Source organism: Peromyscus leucopus, chromosome 17 (genome assembly GCF_004664715.2).
Source record: "Peromyscus leucopus breed LL Stock chromosome 17, UCI_PerLeu_2.1, whole genome shotgun sequence".
NCBI classification, from domain to species: Eukaryota; Metazoa; Chordata; class Mammalia; order Rodentia; family Cricetidae; genus Peromyscus; species Peromyscus leucopus.
Window position 1 is genome coordinate 48,805,276 of NC_051077.1, and position 27,477 is coordinate 48,832,752.

Genomic DNA, 27,477 nt, shown 5'->3' on the forward strand with positions numbered 1-27,477 from the left:
TAACAACTTTAAATTATAGAAACATAAAATTAAAAAAATAAGATTTCCACAACACATCTCCCTCTCAGAGATGATCACTACCAACAGTCAGCTCTCTATGTTCAGACTTTTTGTGTGAATATGCAAATAGACACCAACAAAATACAATTTTCTCAAGCAAGATTACACTGTATACAATTTTGAAAGGTAATCTTCCTCTTTAAAATAGATTCATGTGTATATGGTAGGGTGATATAGGGTAGAATATGCTCAATGTGCATTGTATAATTGTATGAAATACTCTTATATAACAGTGCCACATACCATGAATATCAAAAAGGAAATTTTAAAGTGAAAACAAATTAAAATTAGTATTAAAATATTGGCATAAGAGTATATGTGCATATGTATGCCATACCTGATTTTACTTAATAGCTTGTAATATTTCATAGTAAATAGTTAAACATTTGAGTTATTTCTAATTTCTCACTTTTACAAATAGCTAAAGTGAGCACCCTTATAGAAATTTGTCTTTGAACAATTTAACAAGTGTTTTAGCAAAATTTAATTTTTATGAATAAGATTCTTATTCTATATTATATAGATATTTTCTATTTCACTAAAGTTTAACAATTGCCCTATAAATAAGTAGTCAAAATATGGGGTTAGGAATGGAGAGATGGCTTAGCAATTAAGAGTGTTTGCTGCTCTTACAGGGAACCTGAGTTTGAATCCCAGCACCCACATCAGGGGATTCACAACCACCTGTAACCCCAGATCCAGTGAGCATGATGCTTCCTTCTATTCTCTAGCAGCACCTACATGCAGGTCTCTCACACATGTACACACACACACACACACACACACACACACACACACACACAAATAAAAATAATCTTTTAAAATGTAAGATTCCTCTAAAGGTCTATGGCAGTGTTGCATTTTCATGCCTTAGTTGCCCAGGGTCGAGATGATCAGATTTTTTGAATGTACCGATTTGATCATTGAAAGGACAGACCATTGTTAACTCACTTTGCATGTGTTTGCTTGTAGAAACCGAGATTATTATAAACATGGTTCTTAGCTTTCTGCAGTTCTTTTTGTGTGAACTATCCGTCTGTGTGTCTTACTTCATTTTTCATAATGGAAATTTATGTCGTGATTTGTGAGAGATCTCTGACTTAGGCAAATTGGCTGTTTGGCTACGTATGTGTTATAAAATGTGGCAAATCTCCTGTGCACTTCACCTATGGTTGTGTTGCTGTTGGAGTGTGTGTTTCTTTGTTGTAAATTAGAAGCTTTTCTTTTTTAAACCCTTGTATTAATAGGTTTTCCTGTTTTTTTATTTCATATTCTTATAAATAATTCCACAATATTAAAAATATATGTAACTGTGTTTCTTTCACATTTATTTATGGTTTTATTATATTTAAATCTTTTATCCACCTGAGCTAGTGCAATTTATAAGATAGACTGGGTTTACAGTTTCCAAATGACTAATCGTGTTTCTAACACCACTGTTTAATAACCTGCCATTGCCCATTTACTCAAAATGCAGCTTTATACAAACTAAGGGATATATAACTTGGGAGTCAGGTAACAGATAGAGATAGAAATAGATACTAAGTCTGTTCTCTCTTCCCCCACCATCTTTCTCTCTCTCTCTCTCTGCACATGGTCCTTCCCCAGGTCTGGTTCTCTTATTTCCCCCTCAACTCCTCTTCCTCCTGATAAAGCTCTGATATTGAAAAAAAAAAAAAGAAATAGATACTAAATAATTAATCAATTGGTGGATAAATAGATAAATGATAGTTAAATAATAGATGATACATACACACACATACATGCAGACATACATACATACATACATACATACATACATACATACATACATAGATTCTTAGTTCCAATCTAAGAACACACATCTTCCCATGCATCCTGCATTTTCTATTAGTTTCTGAGCAGCTCTTCCTCTGCTCTTTATACACTTACACACTCTTATCTCTCTCTGAACAGCTCCTCCAATCTTACTCTCCTTATTCCTTTTTAGGTTAAGCATTGGCTCCTCTGGGCACTTTAAACCCTGCTCCACTCTGTGGTGATCATTCTTCCTTCATCAGGCTACCTGTCAGCAGGCTCCGTAAATCACATATTATATACATCTCCTTGAAACCAAAAATCCTTGAGATGCTGCTTCTTAATTCATCACAGTATCTGTTGTAATACATGGACCATTAATTCATGTTTTCTGAATAAGTAAATCAAAAGTGAAATAAGCTGGAGTTCATTGCGTCTCTGTTTCTATGAGAAGAGTCAACAGGTCATAACCTCAGTATGTCCTAGATACTCTTAGTGGACTGCAGGCACAGCACCACTTAGATGTTCTTAGTGGGCTGCAGGCACAGGCTCACCTAGATACTCTTTGTGGGCTGGAGATATATTCTCACCTAGATGTTCTTAGTGGGCTGCAGGAACAGTCTCACCTAGATGCTCTTAGTCGACTGGAAATATATTCTCACCTAGATGTTCTTAGTGGGCTGCAGGCACAGGCTCACCTAGATGCTCTTAGTGGGCTGCAAGCGGCTTTTTATAAACTAAAAAAAGCAATCAAAAGGCAACAAAAACAAGACATGGAGAAGGTAAGACAGGGAATGGGGAAGCACCACAGGACACATTCATAGTAGAGGGAAACTAGCTTTTAATCAGCTAGAGACTTGATGAAAAATTCAAGCGTCACCATGGAACTTTCTAGAACTGACCCTTCTGCAGAGTGGAGAAACACTTATCACTGACTCTAGTCTAGGACTTACTCGCTGGGATATTAACTTATTGCACACTTTCAGGTTCCTCTCAGGGAAAAAAGGGAACTGGAAGAGGCCAAGAGCAGAGGAGGAGATAGGTACAGACCATGGGTGGGAAGCAGTCAGAATGCAGGTGAGCTTCAGAGGATGCTCAAGAACACAGGTCTTATCTTCTGTTAAACAAGATAACCAGCTGATCACGGATAAAGTCATCTTTGGTTTGACCTATTTGAGTGTACTTTATGGGAAAATTGACTGTTTCCTAGTAACAAAACAGTAAAAAGCTACAGATGCAAAAACTACATGATTCGGTGTCACTGTGGACCCAAACACTCTACAAAGGAAGCTGTGTGCTTTTCCTGTTCTATGTGTTTATTCCGTGACAAATGTTTCCCATAACACAACATGTATTTGTGCAGACACATGAGATTACAAAGTGAGTTTGTTATTATTACTTCTCTCTCAACGTCTTTGCACAGCACCAGAGCCACACATACCTGACAGGCTCACCATGATGCGTCCATATCCATAATAGCATCAGCAGCAATTGGAGCACACTTGAGGCCTCATTCATTTTTGTAAAGTGAATAAGCATCAATCTTCAAAAATGGTCTTCACTCACTGCCTAGTGCGTTCAGAGCTCCCTGCTAATCTCTATGGATATGTGAGGGGTATAAGATGCAAATCTAAGGAAACTTACTATTAATGTTTAATGAACAGAATACGTATAAATGTTGGCTTTAGAAGAATACAGAGATGTTCTTTTATGAATTTGTTTATTGCATTTATTTATTTATTTGTCTATCTATCTATCTATTGGGGGCGTGTCTATACCATAGTGCTTATGAGTGGGGGAGAGGACAATCTACAGGACCCAGTGCCCTCTGTCTACTGTATGGGTCCAGAGGACTAACTTCAGGCCATCAGGCTTGACAACAACCACCTTTATCAACTGAGCCATCTTGACAGCTCAAACCGGTGTTATTTCTGAAAGAAAAAAAAAAGAACTTGAAAGGAGTCTTGTTACAGATATTGACTATCATGGAACATGGGTTGATACTGAAAGATATTCAAATATCCAAAGAGACAACATTCATAAGGTGATAGAAATGTATAAATCAGAAGTCCACAAAAGATGTACATCAGGCTGAGAATGCATTCACAATGGCATCCTTTCATCCCCTTGGAATGTCTCAATCTCTTCTTTAATGATGTTATCCAAACTATAGAAAAAAGTGTAATTTTTCTATATGTAGTATAAGACTAACAAAAAAATAGTTGACATTATACACAAATTTATTATCTTATAATTATAGTGATCAAATGCCAAACACATATCCCACTGGGATAAAATCAAGGTAATTGCAAGCTCTTCCGTAGACACAAAGGAGGGATGAATTTTCTAGCCCTTTCAGTATCTCCAGACCATTTGCATTCCTCAGCTCAGAGCTTTTACCTTCCCAAACACAGGCCTCCTGTCTGACCTCTCTGTCCTTCATTTTCTCTACCCTAACCCCACTGCTTCCCTCTTATAGGGTTCTATGATTATGTTGAACCTGCTGGAAATTTACAGCAAAATCTCTCTATGTCAAAATCCTAACTTAATCATGTATATAAAGACTCTTTTGTCACAGAAGGAAACACATATATGAGATCCAGAGATTAGAAGTCCAATGTAGTGGCATACTCCAAGAACTTGAAGGGGTGGAGACAGGGAAATCATAAATTCAAGGTAATTCTCATCTGCACAGAAAATTCAAGGCTACTTTAGACTATATGAGTCCCCATTAAAGAGAGAGGGAGGAGAGAGAGGGGAGGGGAGAGAGAGAGAGAATATCCAGAGATCAGATTTTAGACCTTCTTAGAATGCCAGTTTTCAGCCAACTATGAATACTTACACAATTTTTCTCTTGTCTCTTGGTTTAGAATTTTCTGAACCACACAATCGTAAGTGTGAGATTTCCCATATTTCTAACACAAGAGTTTTCAGAAATACTTTGAAATCTGCAATCTTTCTACTCCTAATGTTATTTTCTTCACAACAAAATTGTGGATTTTACTGATGCAGTCAGTCACACCAGAATGTGGACCTGTCATCAGCTTACTTTCCCTTGTGCAAAGGAGAAAGGCTACATCTCTGGTGATTAGAACATAGCAGGACAAAGCCAGATTCTCCATCCAAATGTTCACTCTTCGATGTCTTAACCAAAAGCTACTTCAATTTCTCAGCTTCCTCAACTGTACTTAGAAACAATTATAGTGTTCACTACAAACACTTATTGTGTTGATTGAATATGCAGAGGTGGTTTAAATAACCCAGACCTGCCAATTATTTCCCATGTGTGAAATTATTGTAAAGATTAGATAAAGCCACAGTGTAAGTCCAAGAGTAAATCACCAGCACACCCTTGCTTCTAACTTATCAGCCTTGTCTGCATTAAACATAACTGTGTGCAGAAGTGGAGTCAAGAACTGTTGGGATTCAAAAGAAAGAATTTGGTGAAATGTGCTTAACTTTGTGCTAACTGTTTGAATTATTTCAGGCTCTTAGCCTCAAAGTTAGTATGCAATAGGGAGGGGCAAAAAAATGTAGAAAAGGTTAACAATGTTTTCAAAGATGGGTTTGTTTTCTCCAGTAATGAATTCACAACAGTGGTAGCTGCAGGCTTTTAACTACTACAAAGTGTTTTCAAACATATGGTCTCATGGGGCCTTGTTGCAAACTCAAGGTCGTATCTAGCCACCAGATGACAATTTGATTATTCATGCTTACCAGCCTATCATGGCCTTTCTCCCATCTTGCCATTGCAGCCCCTGACTTCATTGGGACCTTAACATACTCATTTGTTTCCCAGGCAAATTGAGCTCTCCCATTTCGGAGCTTATAGTAAATAGAATAGAAACCTGTGGAATCCTCTTCCTCTCTCACAAATGAAGCAACAGCAGAGCAGTGCAGCACATCAGCTGTTTCAAGTTCCTCAATCGAGTTTTACTTTTGCAAAACAAGCCCCCTGACTTCCCACATTCAACGAGCTGCATCATGAGCAACATGAGCAGCCACGCTTGTTGTAACTTTTTAAATATGTGGAAAAAAAGCAAGATATCAACCATGTATTACCTTAACCAAGATGCCAAATTATCTAACTTGTTCCTCCAGGCAAGCAGTCCAACCACAGGGACAGCTCCCAGGAGCCAGTCAAGGTTGTCTGTCTGTCCATCTACTCAGGACATCTGCAGGTAAGTCCCGGGTAAATGATCCTATTCCATGTTTCTTAGACCAGTATTTTGTAGTTTTGGTTCCTGACCTGAGAGTCTTGCTCCTGCTTCTGCTCTGTCTTGTCCATGGACCTCGCGCCCCAAACCCTGCTTAGTTTTTCCTCAGTTTATCTTTATTTACCAACTTCTGGCCATGCTGTCATTTTCATCATTCTTTCTCCTTCTCTCTTTGTCTTCCCATGACTTTCCTTTCCATTCCCATTTCCCACCCTCTGTCTGATGCCTTGTCTAGATCTTCCATCTTGCATGACATGTCAGAAGATGCGTTTGAGCCCTGCACCCCTGTCATGGTGCTGAGCCATGCTAGAAAGGAGTCTGGTAAGACACCAGTAAAACAGAAGCCTAGGAGAAGGAGAAGGGTCTCTCAGAGATATGAGCATTCAGAAGAGCAAGCAAAAGGGAGAAGAAATGACTTTCACCTCCAGATCTCAAGTCCCAGGTGGAGAGAACTTAATACGGAGTCTTCAGATTCTTCTTCCACAGATGAGAGTCACTGGGTTCAGGCAAAAAGACGAGCTCAGGTTAAATTCAGACTGTCTCGAAGAAGGAGAAATAATAATAAGCCGTGTGGAAGCTTGGCTGGGTCCTCCACTCCTGACAGAATTGAACTCGTTGAGCTGGGATCCAAAGGTGAAAAGCACCAAGAGCTGATGGAATATGAGAGTCATTCTTTAAACATCTGTAGAGGAAAAGTCATAAAGTACCAAGAATGCAGTCCTCCCTTGCCAAGGGGTTCCTTGGAGGAGAAGAGACCCCCAGGGAACCATTCAGGGAGTAAAGGCAGATACTGCCACAGAGAGTCTCAACGCTTGCACACACTTAGGGAAAAAGAAGCAGTCACAAAAAGTTTTTCAGAAACTGATTCCAGTATTGAAATCCTGGCAGCTCCAGGAGGGGGCCAGTGTGTGGATGACTCGGGGCTCCAGGTGAACACCTCTGCTCAGAAGCCTCCTGATGCCTATGATGATGGGTCTGATAATTTCGAAGTGTGCAGGTCAGTAGCTGAAAGGAGAGACTTGATGCCACCCAAACATAGTTCTGGCTGGGAGCTCGGTGTATGTTTAAACTTCCCTCAAAGCATGACATTCATTTGTACTGTTACAGGTTGGATATAAGGTGATAAAATGAAAAGCAGAAGACTATGAGCATAGGTACAAAAAAACATACAGAATTAGATTTATTCCCTTCCTTTTAGTCAACAGCTTATTCTGGAATAGAGGTGGAAAAGGCAACTGAGTTTTGTTCACATTAGCTTAAAGTCATGATGATGGAAGCAGAAGGAGACTGTGTGGAAATGCTCAGTTCAAAGATGGTCAATTTTCTGCAGGCTGACAGGAAGATATTCAAGCCAGAGGTTCTTAAAGGTCAGGTTTTTGCATCAGAAAAATCTTCTCTGCTGTTGGCTGCAATTTATTCTTGGTTGTCTGACTCAGCAGGGTAACTCAAGAGCCAAAGGACAGGGACACAGGTCCTGGGCTCGTTGTCTGGGTGCCAGAGCCTCTAGGGGAGGGGAGCCTTATTCACTTTACCTATAATCATGCACTGGTGATTTTTAGCCCTGGGGACATTTCATAGCAATAAGACCATTTTGTTCTTTTTTGTTTGTTTGTTTGTTTGTTTGTTTTGTTTTACCTCAAAGCATTTTTTAAAAAATAACTTAATGCTGAAAAGAACCAGTGTGCTCTCTATTATTGTAGACATAAGACAAATTTAAATTTCTTTTGTTTTATACTAAATCATTTAAATTGAATTCTAAGATCAAGTAAAGATTTTATTGCATATTGTTTATCTGGTCTTGTGTTTATGAAAGCTGAAGTTATTTTATAAAACCTACTATGCGCATGCATGGGAGACATATGAACTACAGAATGTAGTCCATATTCATTCAGGCCAGAACAAGAAAACTTAAGGTCTGGATGTGAATAACAGCACAATTTGGTCTCTGAAAGTTGTATCAGATAATTACTCATAAAATGTTCATTTGTTGCATTGTTTAAGCATATTACATACTGGGCTTTATTCTGAGCATTGAACAGTTATAGTGCATGGCATTTGTGTAGTTTCTGATAGGGCAGCACTTATACTTAGGTAAAGAATACAGACACAAAAATTATTTCACAGTTGTACATATTTACATTCCCAATGAAGGATTTAAAAGTACATAGTTACTTTTAAAGTAACTCAAGAAATCAGAGGGCAATTCAAAGGACAAGGGGGCTGATGGAGGAAAGGAGCAGGAAGCCCATCCTGCAGAGGATACTGGCCACAGGAAGCCACGGGAAGTGAGGAACGTGGCAGGGGTGTGGCAGACCAGAAAACCAAGAGGCTGCTGCAGTGGACAGGATGTGGTGGGTAAGGGAAGTGGATGGTAGAGATTCAGATGAAGAAGTGGGATAGGCAAGAATTTCTAAGGCCTTAAAACATGCTAGGGAATTTTTAAGATTTAGCAGTGAAGTGAGAGAAACTAGGGAAAGGATTCAGTGGGCAGAGTTCCCATGGTAAATGCATGAAGATCTGAATTCAGATCCACAGAACACGTTTTTAAAAAGCCAGAGGCAGCAGCATATACCTATAACCTCTCAATATTAGGGAGGCAGAGAGAGTGGGATCCTTAGAACTTCCTAGTTAACTATTCTAGCCAAGTCAGTAAGCTCCTGGTACACTTAGAGATCCTGTCTCAAAATACAAGGGGAGGGGCCAGCAGGATGGCTCAGTGTGGAAGGGTGCTTGCCATCAAATCTAAAGGCCTGACTTCAATCACCAAGATCCACATTATGGAAGGACAGAACCAATTCTCCTAAGTTGTCTTCTGACCCTACATATACACACAATGGAAAGCATGTGCCTACACACACACACACACACACACAAGCACACATGTATACACACATATATGTGCATACACAAATAAAAAATACATAAGCCAACAAATGCAATAATTAAATTTTTCAAATAATAATAATAATCAAATAAAGAGCAACTGGGGAAGAAATTTGACCTCTGGCTCCATACATGCATGCATGTACATGCACCCACACATACATATATGATACACATAACACACATACATGCACATCATGAAAGTGAAATGGCATCATGTGGTTTATATGTGTGTTTCTTATAATTTTTGATTATAATGATTATATGTCTTTACTAGAAGCTTACACCATTTCTGAGCTAAACTAAGAATGTCCAGTTTAAACCCTCCTGTTGTTATTTCCCAAGTCTACTTCTAATATTATTCAGTAAATGACACTCATAGAAGCTAATTTACTGGCAACTGGAGGAGAAAAAATAATGTCTACAGCTAGATACAGAGTGACAGGTTCTCATACCTCACAAGCACTGCTGTGTATGTATGTATGTTGTAGGGGAGGTACTTCCAAGGAAAAGAGATTTATTTAGCTTAGGCTTTTACAAGTGAGGGTAAGACAAAGGACCTATAGGTATTATTTCTTCTGTATGCTGCCATCAAAATAGTCTGCTGAGCAACCGCTACAGGCCGCATATCGTACCGGAGGCTGAGAACTAACAGTGTCAAGAGACTTGACATTTCCTTAACTGGCCTGTTGTCTAAGTGGGAGACACTGAATGTACACCTGAAAAGACAAAGATTTAAGAGAATGAAGGTTAAGTGTAAGTAAAGAAATCCTGCTGGATTTTGAAGGAAAAAAATATTGTCCTGTTCTGAGATGATGCGGAAATCCCTTTAGATGAGGTGGGACCAGAGCTAGGCAAAGTGAACTTTAGATTGATAGAGAAGCATGAATGGGATTTCAGACATTCAAGCTGGTGCAAATACCACTAGGTCAGACAACACTTTGCACTGAAGTTTCTGTGAATTTGTGGTGGTAGACTGGAAGAATAATACAGGCTAAAAAACTTTCAAAGAATTTTGGGGAAAATACAGAATCATTCCAAGATGTTTAGCCCTGTTCTACTAATCTCTGCTTCCCAATGGCCTTCATAACCTTCTAAAACTTGAGTCTTTACCTTAAAAGCTGAGATTGGGCAGCGGAGGAGTGTGCTACCTATAGCCCATATTCAGCCAGAGAATGCTTGTCACTGGCATTCTTATATTCCATAGGAATCTTCATAATATTCCTTGAAAAGATAAAAATGTTCCAGTGTAAAAATAAATAAAGATTTTGCTAAATGAACTAGACTATATGAGCCACATAAAAGTTACTATGTCTCTGGTGATGTACTGTCAAAAGGAGTTAGTGTATGGGCAGAAGTACCTTACTGTGAGTTAAGTATGATAGAGTTGTAAGGTTGGTGAAAGCGAGAATGGATGACGTGCTGGTCATCCACTAAGTGAGTAGGAACCATCTTGTTTGTTAGATTTAGTGAGAGCATAAGACAAAGTTGTTGGAGATCATGGTACCTATGGGAACCTGAGAAACAGGAGATACTGATATTGACAAATGCAAGAGACATCAGAGGCCAATTGACTTGAGAAAGGTGTGATAAGTTCCACTATAAGCAGACCATTTCAGGATCCAATGACATTCCAGTGTAAACTGTCCATCACTCAATCATAGGCATGTTAGTGATCAGCCCTGGACACATGCACATAAAAGCCTTCCTAAATGGACTCAATAAGTTGTATATGCATGTGTGCATGTGTGTATGTATCCATAAAACAATAATAACTAATGAAGAGGTCACAAATTTTGTAAAGGTTGATACCGGAGGAGATGGGAGGATAGGTAGTGATCTAGATGTGGTTCTCATGTACAAAACTCTCAAGACATAAACTAATACTATGCATGTTATTGAAATGTAGGACAACTGGAACTGACTATAATTTTCCAGTCATTAGTGAGCTCTACACTGCAATACCAAACAACTACCTATGTGCAATTCACACAGGTTACTCTAGCATAAAATATTAACAAGACAAACAGTTATTAACCATGGGAAATCTTCTCAAGGCCAGGAAAGAAAGAAAGATTTGGGGATCATTCTGGGAGGAGTAGCAGTGATACCTAAAAAAGAAAATTAAATCCCTGCAAGAGATGCTGTGTAGGAGAGATGCTTCCAGATGGACCACAGGCACCAGGCTCCCTGCATAGGAAGGACGAGGATGGGGAGAGAAGCAGCAGATTCCTGTGAACTTACAGTTCTGTTGCTTCAGACATGCAAAGGCAGGACCAGCCTTAGTCACAACCACGAAGAAGAAGCAACCCCTGAGCCCTTCCTCCTTTTCTGTTCCTGGCATTTGGTCCCCATGGGGACCCCATATCCTCTTTCACATAGTTGGTCACAGCCTTGTTCTGGAAAAGCATTGCTATTAACCAATTGTAAGTCATAGACAGAACATCGTGTTATTATGCCCATCGTCTGTGCTGCTGGAAGTCTAAAGAAAAATAACATCTAAAAGTGAAAAAGATCAGAACACATTAGCCTCTTGTTGAAGGTTTAGTGGTGTGTACATTGCTCTCAGTGGAGAGTGCACAATCTTTAAAATGATTTGTAGATGCCCACATGGTCTCTGTGTGAGATCTGCCTCTCCAGCATTGGTATGCACCATTAACTGTGACATACCTGTGCGCATCTCTTCCTAACTCCCTGAAAGAATCTAGGTCTTTTCTTTACATGGCCTTGATTAATACCTTCCTCCTCCGACCCTCACCAGACTGATTGCTAGGCACCATTTCTCAGTTTAAATGTCTTTTCCCCCAGGACATTCTCCTGGCCTCCTGACTCAAGATCCTCCACAGTCAGATCCACAGCAGGATTGTTTTATTATTTTTCTTCATTTTTAGAGATAACTTTACTCACTTGTTTGTTCCCCTCCATGGATGCTCATCTTCCCCTTTCTCCGCCATCACTTACCTCTTGTGTTGGTCCCCTGCTTCATCCCAGATAATTCTTCTGCATTACTCATACACTCACACACACGTGCGCGCGCGCGCGCGCGCGCGCGCACACACACACACACACACACACACACACACACACACATATTGCTAAATTTAGACTCCACATGTGAGAGAAAACACAAAACATATTTTTCACTGCCAAAGGCAACTATTTTTTGCTTAACTGTCATCTTTTTCTCCCTGACATTTCCAAATTATCTATAACAGCACCTTGCAGATAGCACAAACTGCTCAAACAGTTTTTGAATAAATTTAAGGAAAATGGACTTTTACGATATTGATGCAGACTATGTGAAGTCATAGGAAGCAGTGCTGGGTGACCCACTATAAAATCTACCTATAAAGGGTTATTGACTCCTGTGGTTCAAAGACCCTAACAGGACTCTACAACTACTAGAAGGATTGTTAAAACATAGACCATGGGTCATTCCTAGACTCTCCTGTACTCTGGTGTTGGAACTGTGAATTTACCTTTCTGGGGTATCCCCAGATGATAGTGATGCTTCAGATTAAATACCATGTCTTAAGAACCATTGTTCTATGTTTTGTCTCCCCGTGCTTTATATTGGAAGAAAGTGGAGGAAAGGGAAGCAAAAGACGAGTTCGGGAAGCTAAATTTTAGATATATGTGTCACATTTCTTTGAGTTCTGACACAAAGCATGACTTGGTTTCCTTCTTGTTCATAATCATAGGCTGATAGAGTTGAATCTTTACCGGAAACCCAATCATCCTGGTTTGGCTGTTGCTTCCATTCAAAGCCACTTCCTCAACTCAGCTAAGCCCGTTTCATTCTGTGAGACCACAAGCTTCCTGAATCCTGTTTCTGGCTCTTGTTTTGTCTGTGTAGGATGTGTCCATTCTCTAACAAGTCACATCATTTCACTCCCCAGAAGTTGTTTCTGTTCTGTGCCACATTTCTCAATTCTACTGTTCCAGTCAGGTCCTTTTTTTTATGTTTTCTCTTTGGGGGTTAAACCCAGAGACCTATACATGCTAGAAAGCTACATTTTCATTTCACTTCTATCAGGGTTTCCCTACCTAGAAGTAATGAATACTCATTTAAAGTAAGTGGAAACAGAAAAGGATGCATTAACCTGGCATGGCGGCAGATGCTTCTATTACTTAGGAAGCTGAGGCAGGATGATCATGAGTTCAAGGACATATTGGGATACATAGAAGAGCCCTATCTCAAAAATCAAAAGAAAAAAAAGTAGCTCATTAACTGTAGAAATCCAGATATTTAGATAGCTCCAGAAACTTCAGATGCTCAAATAATGTGGCTCTCTTTTTGCCTGTATGTTGTCATTTTCTGTAACTAAAGATAGATTTTCTGTACATTGCAAAGGGAAGAGTTAGTGTAGACAGAGGCAACTTCAGGTTTACATTTCATTAGCAATGGTCTGAAGGAGAAAGGAAACAATTCCAACCACTTGGAAATAAATCCCCTGTAAGGAATATAATTAACCTGGCCTGGATCACAGGCATCCTAGAGTCCATCACACCAAGAGTATAGGGGTAAAGCCCTCAGGTGGGAAAGCTGGGTTTAAAATAGAGCTACCAGCAACTCTTCTGGAATATTATGGATTGGGAAAGGATATGTAAATAGCAAAAAAGAACAACATCTCTAGCAGAGGTGGAAAAGAATTAGGAGAATGGAGAAAGAAAAAAAACTAGAGAAATACAAGGGTGCTCAATTACACAGGCATTAACCACATCATGGTCTTCCTCCTCTTTATTGTCCTCTCCAAATGCTCAGGCTTGGATATGCTTCAATCTTCACCTCACTTTAATCCTGTTCTCTGGACCCTTGCCAAGCAAGCATGGCCCACAATGAGCTTCCCTTTCTTGCAATTCCTACAGTGAATATCACATACCTAATACTCAATTATCCTAATTTCATACATTTAGTCTCTGTTCTCCCCATATTCTTTGAAGGTAGTACTATGTCTTGCATCCATTTTATGCCCTTGAATATGTATCACAATTGTTGCATTGCTCAAGAAGTGCTTTTGAAATGGCTTTCATAATCAGTGAGTACTAAGAGGAAAGACTTGCACAAACCATGGGGATGGTATTGAGAACTGGATGCACAGTGTAGAATGAGTCAGGAATACTGAGTTTCTTCCACTGTTTCTTTAAAGGGGAAAAGCTAGAGGCAGATGATAATTCCTGGAAGTGCCCTAGTTTACTTGAGTCGGCTGGAGACAGAAGATACGCTGCTGTAACTTGCATATGTGTTCTGCGTGTTCTCATTTTATTAAGGTGTTTGAGGGTAAGCATGGTGGCTCATCCTTTAATCCCAGTGCGTGGAAGGCAGAGGCAAGTGGATAGATCTCTGTGAGCTTAAGATCAGACTACCCTTCATAACAAGTCCCAGGTCAGCCAAGGCTCCATAGTGAGACTTATGTCAAATGCATAGCCAAATAGCAGCAAATGAAAACTTTTCGAGAGCAATAAGAACATACTTTTTGAAAAAACAAATTGTAAAAATTATCTAAATAACTTCTAAGAATTGTGCCTGACAGTCTGCCAGTATTTAAAACTGATCTTCATACCCAGCCATTTGTTTTTTAGACAGATCTCACAAAGAATTTGGAATGCTCTGGTTGATGAGATGGCTCAGTTCATAAAGGCACATGTAGCCAAGCCTGACTTCCTGAGTTTAGTCCCTGGGAACCTCATGGTAGAAAGAGAGAACCAAATCCCACACAGACAAATAATAAATAAATACACAATTTTCAATTAAACCATGACCAAAATGAGAGCATTGGCTATGGTAGATAAAATAGGTGTATCTTTCTTTGATGTTAGTATCTCCTCAGATTAAAGATATTGGTTACAGAATCAAACATCCAATAAAATTTGAATTTAAGTTAAATAGAGAAGTGTTCATTGGGACATACCAGTTTAAAGAAAGCACTCACTGTTTCTTAGAACTTCAAATTAGATGGACATCCTCTGTACTTTTATAATGGGTAACAAGGGCAAATTGGGGTAAGATAGGCAATATTGTTGAAGTCCTGTCTGGGTCCATGACTGTAACTATGGAGACTGCAACATGCACAAAGTATAATTTGCCTCTGCAATAGCTCATTCAAGTACAGACATAGTCAAGGAAGGCCACTGAGCACGAATCTAAGGGAATGATGCCATAAAACATTGGGTAGTTACCAATTTCACATACCATGCTTAGGTGAAGCAGAGATATAAAAGCTGGGACAAGTGTGATGCAGGTAAGATTTCTCAAGTAAAATAACACTTTAGTGAGTAGTTTTGTACTAGATAGTTAGATAAAATATAAACTTTTTATTTATCGTGTGTGTGTGTGTGTGTGTGTGTGTGTGTGTGTGTGTGTGTGTGTGTTACATGTGTGCCAAGGTGCACATGTGGCCTTTGGAGGACAACTTGCATGATTCCTTTCTGTCCTACTACTGTGTGGGTCCCGGAGTCCAAATTCAGGTAGTCAGGCTTGGCAATAAGTGCCTTTACTGGCTAGACATCTCACTGGCTCTATAAAATTCTTTTTGCCTTAACTTTTGAAACAATTATCAGTCATTGAGAAGATTTTTTTTTTCATGAATTCACCATCACCTAGGTGAGCCTCCATGTATCTGCTCAGTGAAGACCCTTGGGACACCAGCATGGATTGCCGTCTGTACTTCATGGGCATATTATTTTCTGTGCCAATCTTGTTCTCTTTCTTAGTCTCTAGTTCTGAGAAAGTTCCCTAAGTCTTGCTCCCTGTGTTCTTCACCTGTTGATTCAGTTAGTGGTGTACTGTGATCCTTTCTTGAACACAAGTGAAATTGACCGTCTGTAATTGTCAAAGTTTTTTCCATGACAGTCTTTGTTACTTCCTATCGCTGTGACAGGCACCATGACCAAGGCAGCTTACAGAAGCAAGAGTTGACTTGGGGCTCACGGTTTCAGAGGGTGAGTCCATGACCATCTTGATGGGAGCAGGGCAGCAGGCAAGCAAGCAGGCAAGGTGTTGGAGCAGTAGTGAGAGCTCATATCTTAAGACATAATGAGGATGGGGGTGAGGGAGAGGGAGACTGGAAATGGCATGGGACTTTGAAACCTCAAAGCCCACCCCAGAGCCACAACTTCTAGTCCTTCCCAAACAGTTCCAGTAACTGGGGACAAAGTATTCAAACATATGAGTCTGTGCTGGTCGTTCTCATCCAAACCATCATAATGGGTAAAAGATAAGCTGTTCCATCTGTAGCGCTGAGACTAGAAAAGTTATCCTATGTAACACCATGGGAAACATTCATTCCTAAGAGACGGTAAGTGCTTAAGAAAGTTCAAAGTTTTCTTCTCTTCCTTATGCTGGGGCCTTACTGGTTTTACTGAGTCTTTGGGGCATTAAGAGCACCCTTCATCCAGTTCATCCTAATAGCAGCTAAAAGACGTGTAGTCGTGCATACCTGTAATCCTAACACTCGGGAGGTAGAGGCAGGACGATCAAACAATTCAAGGCCAACTTCAGCTACCTGGAGTGTTGGGGCCAGCGGGAACTACATAATGTTCTATTTCCAACAAACGAACAAACAAAATAAAACAGCAGCTGAGTTGGTAGAAACTGCAGATGTAAATAGCATCGCTGACCTGCCAGAGGCACAAGATATGGGAGAGTACCCGAGAGAGTCAGAAGTCATGTTGTAGACTCTCGCCACCTAGGATGAAGGTTAAACTTAGAAAAACTGAAGTGGTCCTCGCTTTGCTTATGTCGTCGCATGAGCACAAGCTGTGCATACAGTGCACATTTCCTGCACTACAATGCATTAGAACCGATCTCTTCCTTGGAAAGAATGATGGCATGCATCCATTGCAGTCCCATACCATGCTTCTTTATCTCACAAAGCAAGGATTTCTCCACCAACAGAAGGAAAAACATTTGTAAAGCAACATTTTTAATGTTGCAAATGTTTAGTGTTATTTGTCACATTCTTTCAGCATTTATCAAAATATTTTATTTTGAATGAATAGAAACAATGAAGATACCGAGATAAATAAGATATAAAAAGATAAATCAAAAGGATTATTAAAATGGCATTTTGTATGCTTATATATATTTAAAGATATGCCTTGCTATTTTATGTAGCTTTTTATCCTTTGAGAATTTTATTCATATATACAATGAAATGTGACCATATAATCCTCCAGTTCCACTCAGTCTCCCCAATACATCTGCCTTACAGGTTCACCCCAAGCCTCTGTGTAAGTCCAGTTAATACTGTGTGGGTGTGAGTTCATCCTTTAGAATAGAGATACAGATTGTTCTTAGCTGGGGGTTTGTTGTTGTTTTTATAATTGTTCACAATGTTAGCGATAATCTTCACAGTAGTAAAATGGTGGTGCCATCAATAATGCTGATTATACCTGACTGGTAAATTATTTCGTATAATCAGAACATCTTGCATTGATTAATTGCTTTCTAGTATAGCCAAATAGATTCTACAAATTTTTGAAATTGCATGCATTCTGCAGGCCAGCTGTTTAAGCTGTGCTTTCAGAAAAGGGCAAACAAAAGTAGATAGTTATTTGCTTCCAAACCATACGGAAGTAGATTTGAGTATCAGTGGGGAATTTTGTAATCTCAGAAAACCTCAGGCAAAAGTAAATATAAGATGCTTTTTGAGATATGTCAGCCTGCTTCACGCAGTCGGCGACTTTATACTGAGTAACATTTATTTTCTTTCTTTTTCTTGTAATTTCTAAGTTTGGTAAATACTCATAGCAAAATGAAAAGTATTTAATAGGAAAAAATAATTACACTAAGTTTATCTACTTCTTTAATTTGAAACAGTATATTTTCAGGATTATAGGTATTTTCAAATGGATGCTTCCTTTGATGAAATTTATCTATCTAGTGGACATTATAAAATTTCTTCTCTCTAAATATCAAAACAAAACAAAGAGCCTATCCCACAGATCCATTTCTAGCACAGCCGTATGTACCACATTTAGATATACTATATATTCAGGCAAACAGAAAATGAACACTGTTGTGACCTGTGACCTGGTCAGTAAGATAACACTTGTTGCTATCAAATCCTTTATGTCTGTGGTTTTTATCACTAGTTTGAACATTTCCTCAACTTAAATCATCATATTTAGGTTTTCTTTTCCTAATAACCATTGCAGAATAGTTGGATTCACATCAAATTTTCTGCGATAATCCTCAGGTTTAGATCAATATAAACACTAGTATCTGGTTTAGTCAGAACTTAAAATGCCTCTCCAGCTGCTCAGTGTGATTTCCTTTGCTCACTTCACTCAGATGGTCTGTAGCAGCCAGTGCTCTCCATCCCAGATTCAAGCAGCATCCAAAGAGGAGAATCTTAATGACCTGGACTCTCGTCCAGGTGTGTGTAGAACTGAAGATGCCATAACACAGGTGTGTGTTTTAGACAGGTTTTACTTAAGATGGTCTACAGAGACACTTCTTCATGGAGATGAATAACTTTTGTTCTGGTCCTGCAGACAGAATTCAGGGCCTTGCCCGGGTTGAACAATGTTCTACCACTGAGGGACATTCCTGGCTCCTTACATTAGATTTTATTTGAGACATTATACTGTGGAATTTCTTCTCTCCCTGAGCTTTCCCAACGAGTGATTAATTACCACAGCCCCTAGCTTCTATTGCTTCATTTTTAAGCAGCTTTCTGAGCCTTGCCTTATAAATTCTGCCATCTTTATTTTGGAAATTCTTTCATATAACCTAGGCCAACAACCCTTTCCAACATAATGAAATTAAAATGTTTACTGTACTCCATGATGGTGACAATGGAGAAAACAGGAATAAGGAATGAAAATAAAACAATGAAATACAAGCTATATACACCGTAAAATCGCCCCATGTATCTTGCTTCCAGTCAGGATTATAAAGCCTCACAATCTACGCAGTAGCATTAGAAAGGACCTGAAACAGCATTTCACAAGCAGATTCCCAGTCTGAGCTACTGTTAGACTTGCCGGGACCTTTAAAAAAACAATTTCATTTTCCAGATCCCCCTGGAGGTCTCAGTATGAGAGAATTATCAAGAATATACAGGATGATTCTAAAACAGAAGTTACCCTTACCCTGGCCATATGCATATATATGTATATTATGTATATATAGAGATATGCATGGGAGAAAGAAGAGGGGGAGGGAGGGAGGAGGAAGAAAGAGAAGGAGAGAGAATTTTAAAAAGCAATTAAGAAAAAAATTATGAGGCATTCCCCTTGGCTTTATGATATAATCTAAACAACTAAAAATAGAGCCTGATGGTGATCAATAAGCAAAAATTATTTCTTTCCTCTCCCAAAGCCATCTAAAATTTAGGATTGTGGTTGCAAAGTGAGCAGTTTTATTATTAGGTTAGAAAACACAGTTACTTTTAGCTCTTGAATTAAACTTCAAATTTTCAACAAGTTGGTATAGAATAGTACAACTTACTTTTAAATGAAGTCCACATCTGGAAATTCATTAAATAATCAAACCAAGGGGTCCCAACCTGAGATTACTAGATCAGAAAGTCTGGGAATTGGATCCAGCTGTCTGGGTTTTAACTCATCCTGTGTGTGTTTATCTGGTGTACACTAAAGTCTGAGAATCATGGGGCTGCAAATAAGAAACCAGGCACTCTATATCCATCCTGCAATGAGATGACTATAGAGTGGATGCTTTGGAGTGTGAGGAGAAAGAGGCTATAAGAGTGTGTGATGAGAGACAGAAAAACCCCAAGCCAAATGAAGGGACAGCTTGTTTGTAATAGGGTCTTCCCATCTAGTTCTGGAGGGTAACTAAAGAGCAATGGCAGTATGCAATACTTTGGGCTTTCTAGAACCACTCTCTTGTAAATAACTCTTATACCTGGCTGACTGTATCCACACAGTGAAAGCTGGTGTATGTGCGGGAGCCGCCTGCCGCATCTGCCAGCAGATGCTTCTTTGTCTATGTCTATGCTGTGAAGACAGAGGAGTTTGTAACATCTTTTCGCTTATCTTTTTATTTAGAATTGTGGATGATAAAAATTGAGCCTAATAACACTAAAAATACCTCCTTAGAATTATGTCTCACTTGAATTTTTCAGTCTTACAAACAATCCCTAAGAGATCTCCAGTCAGATATAAAACAAATCTTTATGATGTCTCAGAAAATACAGGAAAAATCCTGACTGTGGAATATGCATTTTATATTATCAATTTAGTCATTTCTATGCAGCCAAAGTCATAAAGAAAGATCAGAAAAGATCAAAGCCTTTGAGGAAAACTGTGTCTTTTGCCTTCGAAGCAACTTTTTCTCCAAACTTAAAAAAGAATGGGGAGGGCAGAGAAATGATGTTTCATAGAGGAAGGATTATCCTAAAAGCTACATCCCTGCCTTTTCTCTCCTTCATGGGAAATATTCAGGCAAATGTAGTTAATTCTAAAACTAATGGTGAGCTATTCCCATGCTACCTACACCTGGCATCATTATCCCTGAGGCTATAGATTCCAACACAAGGAGCTGGAAATAATACAATGTATTCTACAAGCCCAGTGAGAGTCCTAAGAAAATTCTCAAAGCTGAGCCTGGTAGCACATCCCTATCATCCCAGAGTTTGGTAGACTGGAACAGAAGGATTGTAAATTCTTTGTCAGCCTAAGCCAGAAAGCAAGAGCCTATCTCAAGTATATATATAATGTGTGTGTGTATATATATAAATGGAAGTCCTCTAAAAGAGCCTCACCCACTGTTACAATTCAAGCCTGCAATGTATCCCATGGGATCCTTTGCCCTTGACTCCCAAAGGATGCTGAACTTTAAAGAGGCAGAACCTGGGGCTGGAGAGATGGACCAGGAGTTAGAAGCACTCACTGCTCTTCCAGTCCAGAGTTCAGTTCCCAACACGCAAGTCAGGCAGCAAATAATCATCTGTAATTCCAGCTTCGGGGACTCTGGTGCCTTCCTCTGGCCTCTGTCGGTACCTACACATGTGACATATACACCCATGCACATAAAAACAAAAATCTTTCAATATAAAGGAAATAGGCCCAGGCTGGTAGACATAGATTACAGAGGCTGGCATTGGAAGGTTACACTCAATCCTGATTCTATCTTGCTGTGTTTCCTGGTCCATTATGATATTAGAAGAATCCCAACACCTGCTGCCATCACTGCCAGCTCTAAGGAAGCTGTTCCCATGCTGTGCATTATCCATCAGGGTAGACTGAAGCCCTCCAAAGCCAAAACAAACCCGTCCTCCCTTCAGTTGGTTCTGTCAAATATTAGCTATGCAAACATAACTAATGTCTCCACTGTGAGACAAACTCCTTAGTTTAGACAAGAATACAGGAGTCTCTGAATCTTCCAACCCAATTAGGATTTAAATTTCTACTATCGATGGCAGATATCATCTCCAGAGGAGAGAAGGGCCTAGCGGGAACAATGCCAATAGAACCTTCCCAATCTGTTACAGAACCCAAGGCCTGGGAATGCAAGTGAGACTTGGCCTTCTCTGCCTCCATTATTGGCACAGCAGGATAATCATTATCTTCTCCGCTGTTTCCCCTCAGTGTGATAGCTGGTGGGAAGAAAATGCAGCTGATTACTGATGCTTTGGATTGGTTCCAGGAACATCGAGAGGAGTCAGGAGCATTGCTATATCATTGCCTTGGTTGTTTATCATACCCTACAGTCCCATGCAGATGGTCTGAGATTTTGACCAAGTCATTGGTGACAAATTAGGGCATAAAATAACACTCAGGAAGTCATGTTATATAGCAGCCTATTGGAATTGAAAATACTACATTGAAAAAATGAGACACTTTATAAACATCACTTATGCACAAGGAGCTGTCACTCATCTGTGGGTTTTGTTTTGTTTTTTTTTTTTAAGAAAGAAAGAATCATGCAGAGTGGCCAAAATTATGGTCACAAAACTATACTCATTGTTTCTTGAACATTTTTATTCTTATAACAAGGCAATGCTAATAGTTTTTATTTGAATTTTCAAAATGTTTTAAATCTTAAACTTGATAGTAGTTTAGGTTTATCATCATCTCTGATAAGAAAATTTTAGAAATCTGGTTTCTAAAAATGTTTTTTTTAATTTATAGAAATGTCTACTGGCTCCATACAAATAAGGAGAGCTGGAAGCAGCTGTTAGTAAAAACTGTTAGCAAACGCTGTCCATCTTTTCCTCTGCCTATTAGCTGAGTTACTTCTCCTTTCTGCTGAAAATCACCCTGCTGGACTTCCTCTGCTGCTCAAATAGGACACAAAGTTGGCACACCTCAGCTCAGTTCCTCAAATGCAAATTGAAGAGTGCATGGTATATAAAACTATTACACATTCCTCACTTTAACACTGCGTGAACTTTCCCAGACCGTAACTGATCCCCTGATAACTGGAAGCCACTTCTGGGAACCGCTGGCTCATTTGACTAAGCCCCCCTTTGGTCTCCACTCTGTTCACGTTTCAGTATGATGGTCTGGCAGCACCAATTCCTTCATGGTCTAGTGGTTAACCATTTTCACCCTGACTTGTAGACATTCTTCCCAATTAATATAAATACAAATACATGAAAACACGCTACCTCATGACTGATAAGCATGAATCTACTTATTTTTATAGTATGTTATAATAATGGGTTATGACCTACATGGATAAGACAGTCAATGCAGAGACATGCTGGAGTCTGAGTGGTAGGGTTTTCAGAGTAAAGTTGGCTCAAGAAATGGAGTCTCTTCATCTCAGAGAAAGAGAAAATAGAGGATGCTCCATGAAAGATCTGAAAATTAGGTTTTTTTTTTTTTTAGATGAATCTTCAATTTAAATGTGTTCTTAAATTAAGATGAGGTGTTATTAATAAAGGTAAGATATCACATGAAATCATATTTGAGGACATTCCCCAGAGGTAGACATTAAGATAACCAATGCAAAAGACTGAGAAAATAACTGTCTGACCACTGATCAGTTGGTAAAGTATATACTTCATATGCATGAAGCCCTGAATTCCATCCAGAGCACTGGATGGCCTTGCCATGATAGCACATGGCTCTCATCTCAGCACTTAGGAGCCAGAGTTAGGAGGCTCAGAAGTACAAGGCCATTCTTGTCTACATAACCGCCTGGGCTACATGTGACCACATCTCAAAAGAAAAAGTGAAAGATAATTGAAAACAGTATTCCATAGCTTGTATTGATCACTAATTTAATTCTTACTGAAATTCTATAAGAGAGACATTTGATGTTCCTACTTTCCAGCTGCGGAACTTGAAACACAAGAGATAAGGTCATTCAGCACTCATGGAACACACGTAGAAGCTTACTTATGAATTCAACATCGATGTTTCTTTTCACAAGGACACAGTTGTTCTCAACACCGGTCACATCATCACACATTTGTGAACCAGCTGCACTGAACAGACGACACAGTGAGGACTGCTACCCTGCCCGTTAGCTTGAGGGTCACCCAGATCTGTGCACAAGAGCATGCACTTACAGCTAAGCTCACAGAAGTTGTCTCTGTACCACGCTGCTGTGCATAGATGATGTCAGTGACCCTCCAGCCTCACGGTGTAAGTGCTGGGATGACAGGTAGGCACCATCACGCTTGAGTTGTGTAGCTAGGCAACCAGGGTTTCATTCTTGCTAAGCAAGTAATCCACCAACTAAGCTGAATTCCCAGACCAAGAAGTTAGGGTTTTAGGAGGTTCTAAGTAGCTATGTTTCAAGAATGTCTTCCAATAGAAGGAGAAAACTATTTAATTTTTTTATTTATTGACATTATAATATAATTACATCATTTCACACTTCCCTTTCCTCCCCCAAAACTCTTCCATGTACAGCATGTGCTCTTCTCCCTTTTAAATTCATGGCCTCTTTTTCTTTAATTGTTGTTTTGTGTGTCTGTCTGTCTGTCTGTCTCTGTCTCTGTCTCCATCTCTGTTTCTGTGTGTGTGTGTGTGTGCAGCCCTAAATACAACCTGCTCAGTCTGTATAATATTATTTGTGTGTATATGTTTTCAGTGCTGACCATTTGGCATTGGATAATCAATTGGTGTACAGTTCCCTGGGGAAGACTATTTCTTCTGCTCTCAGTGTTCTTTAGTTGCCTGTTCTTTGACTAGGGTTGAGGCCTCTTGAGCTCTCTCCCTTTCTGTCTATTGGCATGGCTCTTGTACAGGTTCTGTTTAAGCAGCCATGTTAGTTAGACTTCTTGGTTGTGGCTTCTGACATTTGTAGGTGACAGCTTAAGACAACTTCTTCATCTGTTAATAATTCAAAACTACCACAGAGGGGATGAGTGTGGAGTTTAGGGATAGAATACTTGCTTCGTACGTGTCAGGACATGAGGAGAGTAGGAAAGAGAGGAAAGAAAGGGAGGAGGAGAGAAGAAGAGTCAAAAAGGAATGGGAGAGAAGAAGCCAGGAAGGTAAGGAAGGGGGAAAGACCTGCCAGAAAGAAACCAGTGGGAATAGAAAGAACATACTCAAAAGCACTGAAGAAAAATATTAGCATATTGATGGCAGTGTGAACATAGGGTCCGGAGCACATGAAAGGTTCAAAGATAAAAGTGAGGCATTTCACCTGAGATGGTGGGGATTCTTATGAAATGAGATCTTTAAAAAGGAAAGCCATTCTGACTTCTACTGGAAGAGATGACTGGAAAGGGGGACTTTTCAGGGACAGGCAGAAACCTGATGCCAGGGAAACTACCACAAATCTACAAGGATGACCCCAACTAAGACTCCCATCAATAGTGGATGCGTAGCCTGAACTGGCCATCTCCTGTGATCAGATTGGTGACTACCCCAATTGTCACCAGAGAGCCTTCATCCTGTAACTGACATAAACAGATGCAGAGACAAACATTAGGCCGAGCTTGGGGAATCCTGCTGAAGAGAGGGAGGAAGGGTCATAGGAGCCAGAGGGGTCAAGGACATCACGAGAAACCCATAGAACCAACTAGCCTGACTCATAGGAACTCACAGAATCTGAACCAACAACCAGGGAGCCTACATGAGACTGACCTAGGTAGGCCCTCTACATATATGTGACAGTTGTATAGCTTGGTCTGCTTGTGGGACTCCTAACAATAGGTACAGGGGCTGTCCCTAATGCTTTGACGGGCTCTTGGGACCCTATTCCTCATCCTGGATTGCCTTGCCCAGCTTTAATACAAGGGGAGGAGCTTAGTCTTACTGCATAGTTTGATACCCATGGGAGGCCTGCCCCTTTCTGAACAGAAACAGAGGTGGAGTGGATGGGGGGAGGGGTATAGGGGAGGGAATGGGAGGAGAGGAGGGAGGGGAAACTGTGCCTAGGTTATAAAATAAATTTTTTAATGAGATGTAGAGATAGGTAAACATCCCAATGCACATAGCCAGTTACTAGAATTGAAGAACTACTGGAGAGGCAGGGCTTTGACATTAATATTTTAAAGTCACAAGTCTAAGATCAATATTAAGGTAGTTATAAGGTAGAATAACTGAGAGGTCGTGCACAAAGCTCGCAGGGAAAGCGGAGGAGAAATGCTGGCCTAGCACTGGAGGATGGTGGGGGAATGACAGACAACCTTGGAGAAGAAGTGTGAGGTCCTGTTTGCTCAGCTTCATTTTGTCCTGCTTGCCAGATAAGCACTCTATGGGTGTTCTGTGGGAAGGCCAACTCTTTTTCTGTCTCAGAAAAAAAAAAAAAAAAAAAAAAACTTGCTTATTTGCATTTTTTATTCTTAATGAAAATTTATGACCATTAAGTTCTACTCACCAGGGCCAGTGAATGATAAACAAGACAGTTGTTTTTTCACACATGAAGACGTGTGCATGTTTGAAGACAACGGTCAGGCCATCTCTGTCTTTCCCCCCTTCCCTCCTCTGAGATGTTAAGGATGGGGATTTGTCTTTTTTGTCTCACAATTAAGATAATCACATGCCCATCAGACTTACAATTTTGAAATACAGTAGAGTCTTAGCTATGAATTGAGATAGACTGGATTCTATATTCTCTATCATTTTACGTCCTCTAGACTCCAAAAGCCTAACATTTTTAGTCCCTCTTTATAAGCATCACTGTTCTAATCACTATTGTCATTGTGTATGCCTTCTGATTCCAGGTTTCCCAACTTTAAGTGTAGTGCTACAGGAGCAGAATGCCACAGGCCAGAAGGAAGGACATTCCAAGGAGAACCAGTCAATGATGTAGAAGCAGTTAGAGAGGAGAGAGGTTGTAGGGGTGGGTAGAGAATGTGACGGTGTGTCTTTAGGTTTAACTAAAGTGAGACCGTGAGCCTCTTAGTAGAAACGCAATCACAACAGCAAAGCAAACTGAGGGACTATCTGCCTGTATGCCATGACAGCTCTTTGAGGGAAAACATGGCAGGCTCCTCTACTCAGTGGAGACATGGAAAATTACACTGCTTTCGTTTTTTAAAAAAATTTAAAAGCAAAAATGCACGCAGAGCCTTGCATTACCTAGAAGCAATTTCTGTGGATTTTACTGATTATATGGGAGCAGCACTGCCTTCCTTTATGGAGATGTTTATACTTTGCAGTATTTTCTCCACTTTCACAAGCCTCCTAACAGCCACATAAGATTTTACAAATGAGAAAATCAAGTCTAAGAACTGGTCTTAAGTCATCCATTAGAGCAAACTGTCAAGCTAAGCTCTGTCACAAACATCCCCACAAGAACCCCAATCTTCGTGTTCACCTTGCTTTCTCTGGGCCAGGATTGTGTCATGATTGGCTCAAAGATTCAAATACAGTATCTTCTGACCCACCTGTATGGAGTCAGAATTCACAGCCTTGTCTGTGTGAGTGTGCATTGTAACTAACCATCTGCTAAAAGCACTCAGAACTGAAACCTTGAAAGTAATGCCATATATAAACCACATACACAGAAGCCATGGTAATGATAAAAGGATCCCATAGCTAGGCATAACAGAATTAGGAGTTCAAATTATGTACAAATCATATATGCTTTAAGTAAATAAGCAAAATAAGCAGAGATTCTTGTACCTGCCATGGGCCAAGTGTGAGGTTCTTATTTAATTTTCATAGCTCCTTAAGCATTATTTTTAACTTATCTTTTCAAATGAGCAAACTGAGACTTTTTCTAACTTACTGGCACAAGAGTGAGGTCATCAGGATCCGGTTTACTTCTGAAACTGAAGGACCAAGTAAGTCTGTATACTATGTGTTTCCTTTCACTGTGTAAAGCAAGTACAATAGAAGAACAGGAAGCTGTCCCTGAGAAACATGACTCTCCTGCATACACACAGTCATCGTCACACGCCACCACTTCTATCACCAATTCTCCCCATGACTTCTGACCTCCAGGCTCCCAAGCTCACATTTCTCTATGTTACAGCAACTATGAGAGAGTTTCACGTGTGTACGGGCTCAGGGTCAAGGTTTGGGACTGGAGGCCTCACGCTGTGTTCGTCTGATGTGCAGGGGCCCTTCTTTCTGTGTCCTTCCTGTGTCTAAGCCAGTAATGTGGGGACTGTGACATGCGCTACCCACCGCAGGACTCCTCTCTGCACACTAAAGG

General features: G+C 39.9%; 1 protein-coding gene across 5 annotated transcripts in view; it reads left to right on the forward strand.

The window, feature by feature from the left end:
* The window catches only part of Marchf1 (membrane associated ring-CH-type finger 1), a 540,293-nt gene that overhangs the window by 461,899 nt on the left and 50,917 nt on the right, over positions 1-27,477 (forward strand). For 3 of the 5 annotated variants that reach the window (XM_037211768.1, XM_037211767.1, XM_037211769.1), the window contains exon 4: positions 5,938-6,017. In XM_037211768.1, the coding sequence (XP_037067663.1) occupies positions 5,938-6,017 (80 nt within the window). Of the gene's footprint in view, positions 1-5,937; positions 6,018-6,288; positions 7,051-27,477 lie in introns of all 5 variants that reach the window. The other 2 variants (XM_037211765.1, XM_037211766.1) reach the window with 1 other exon arrangement.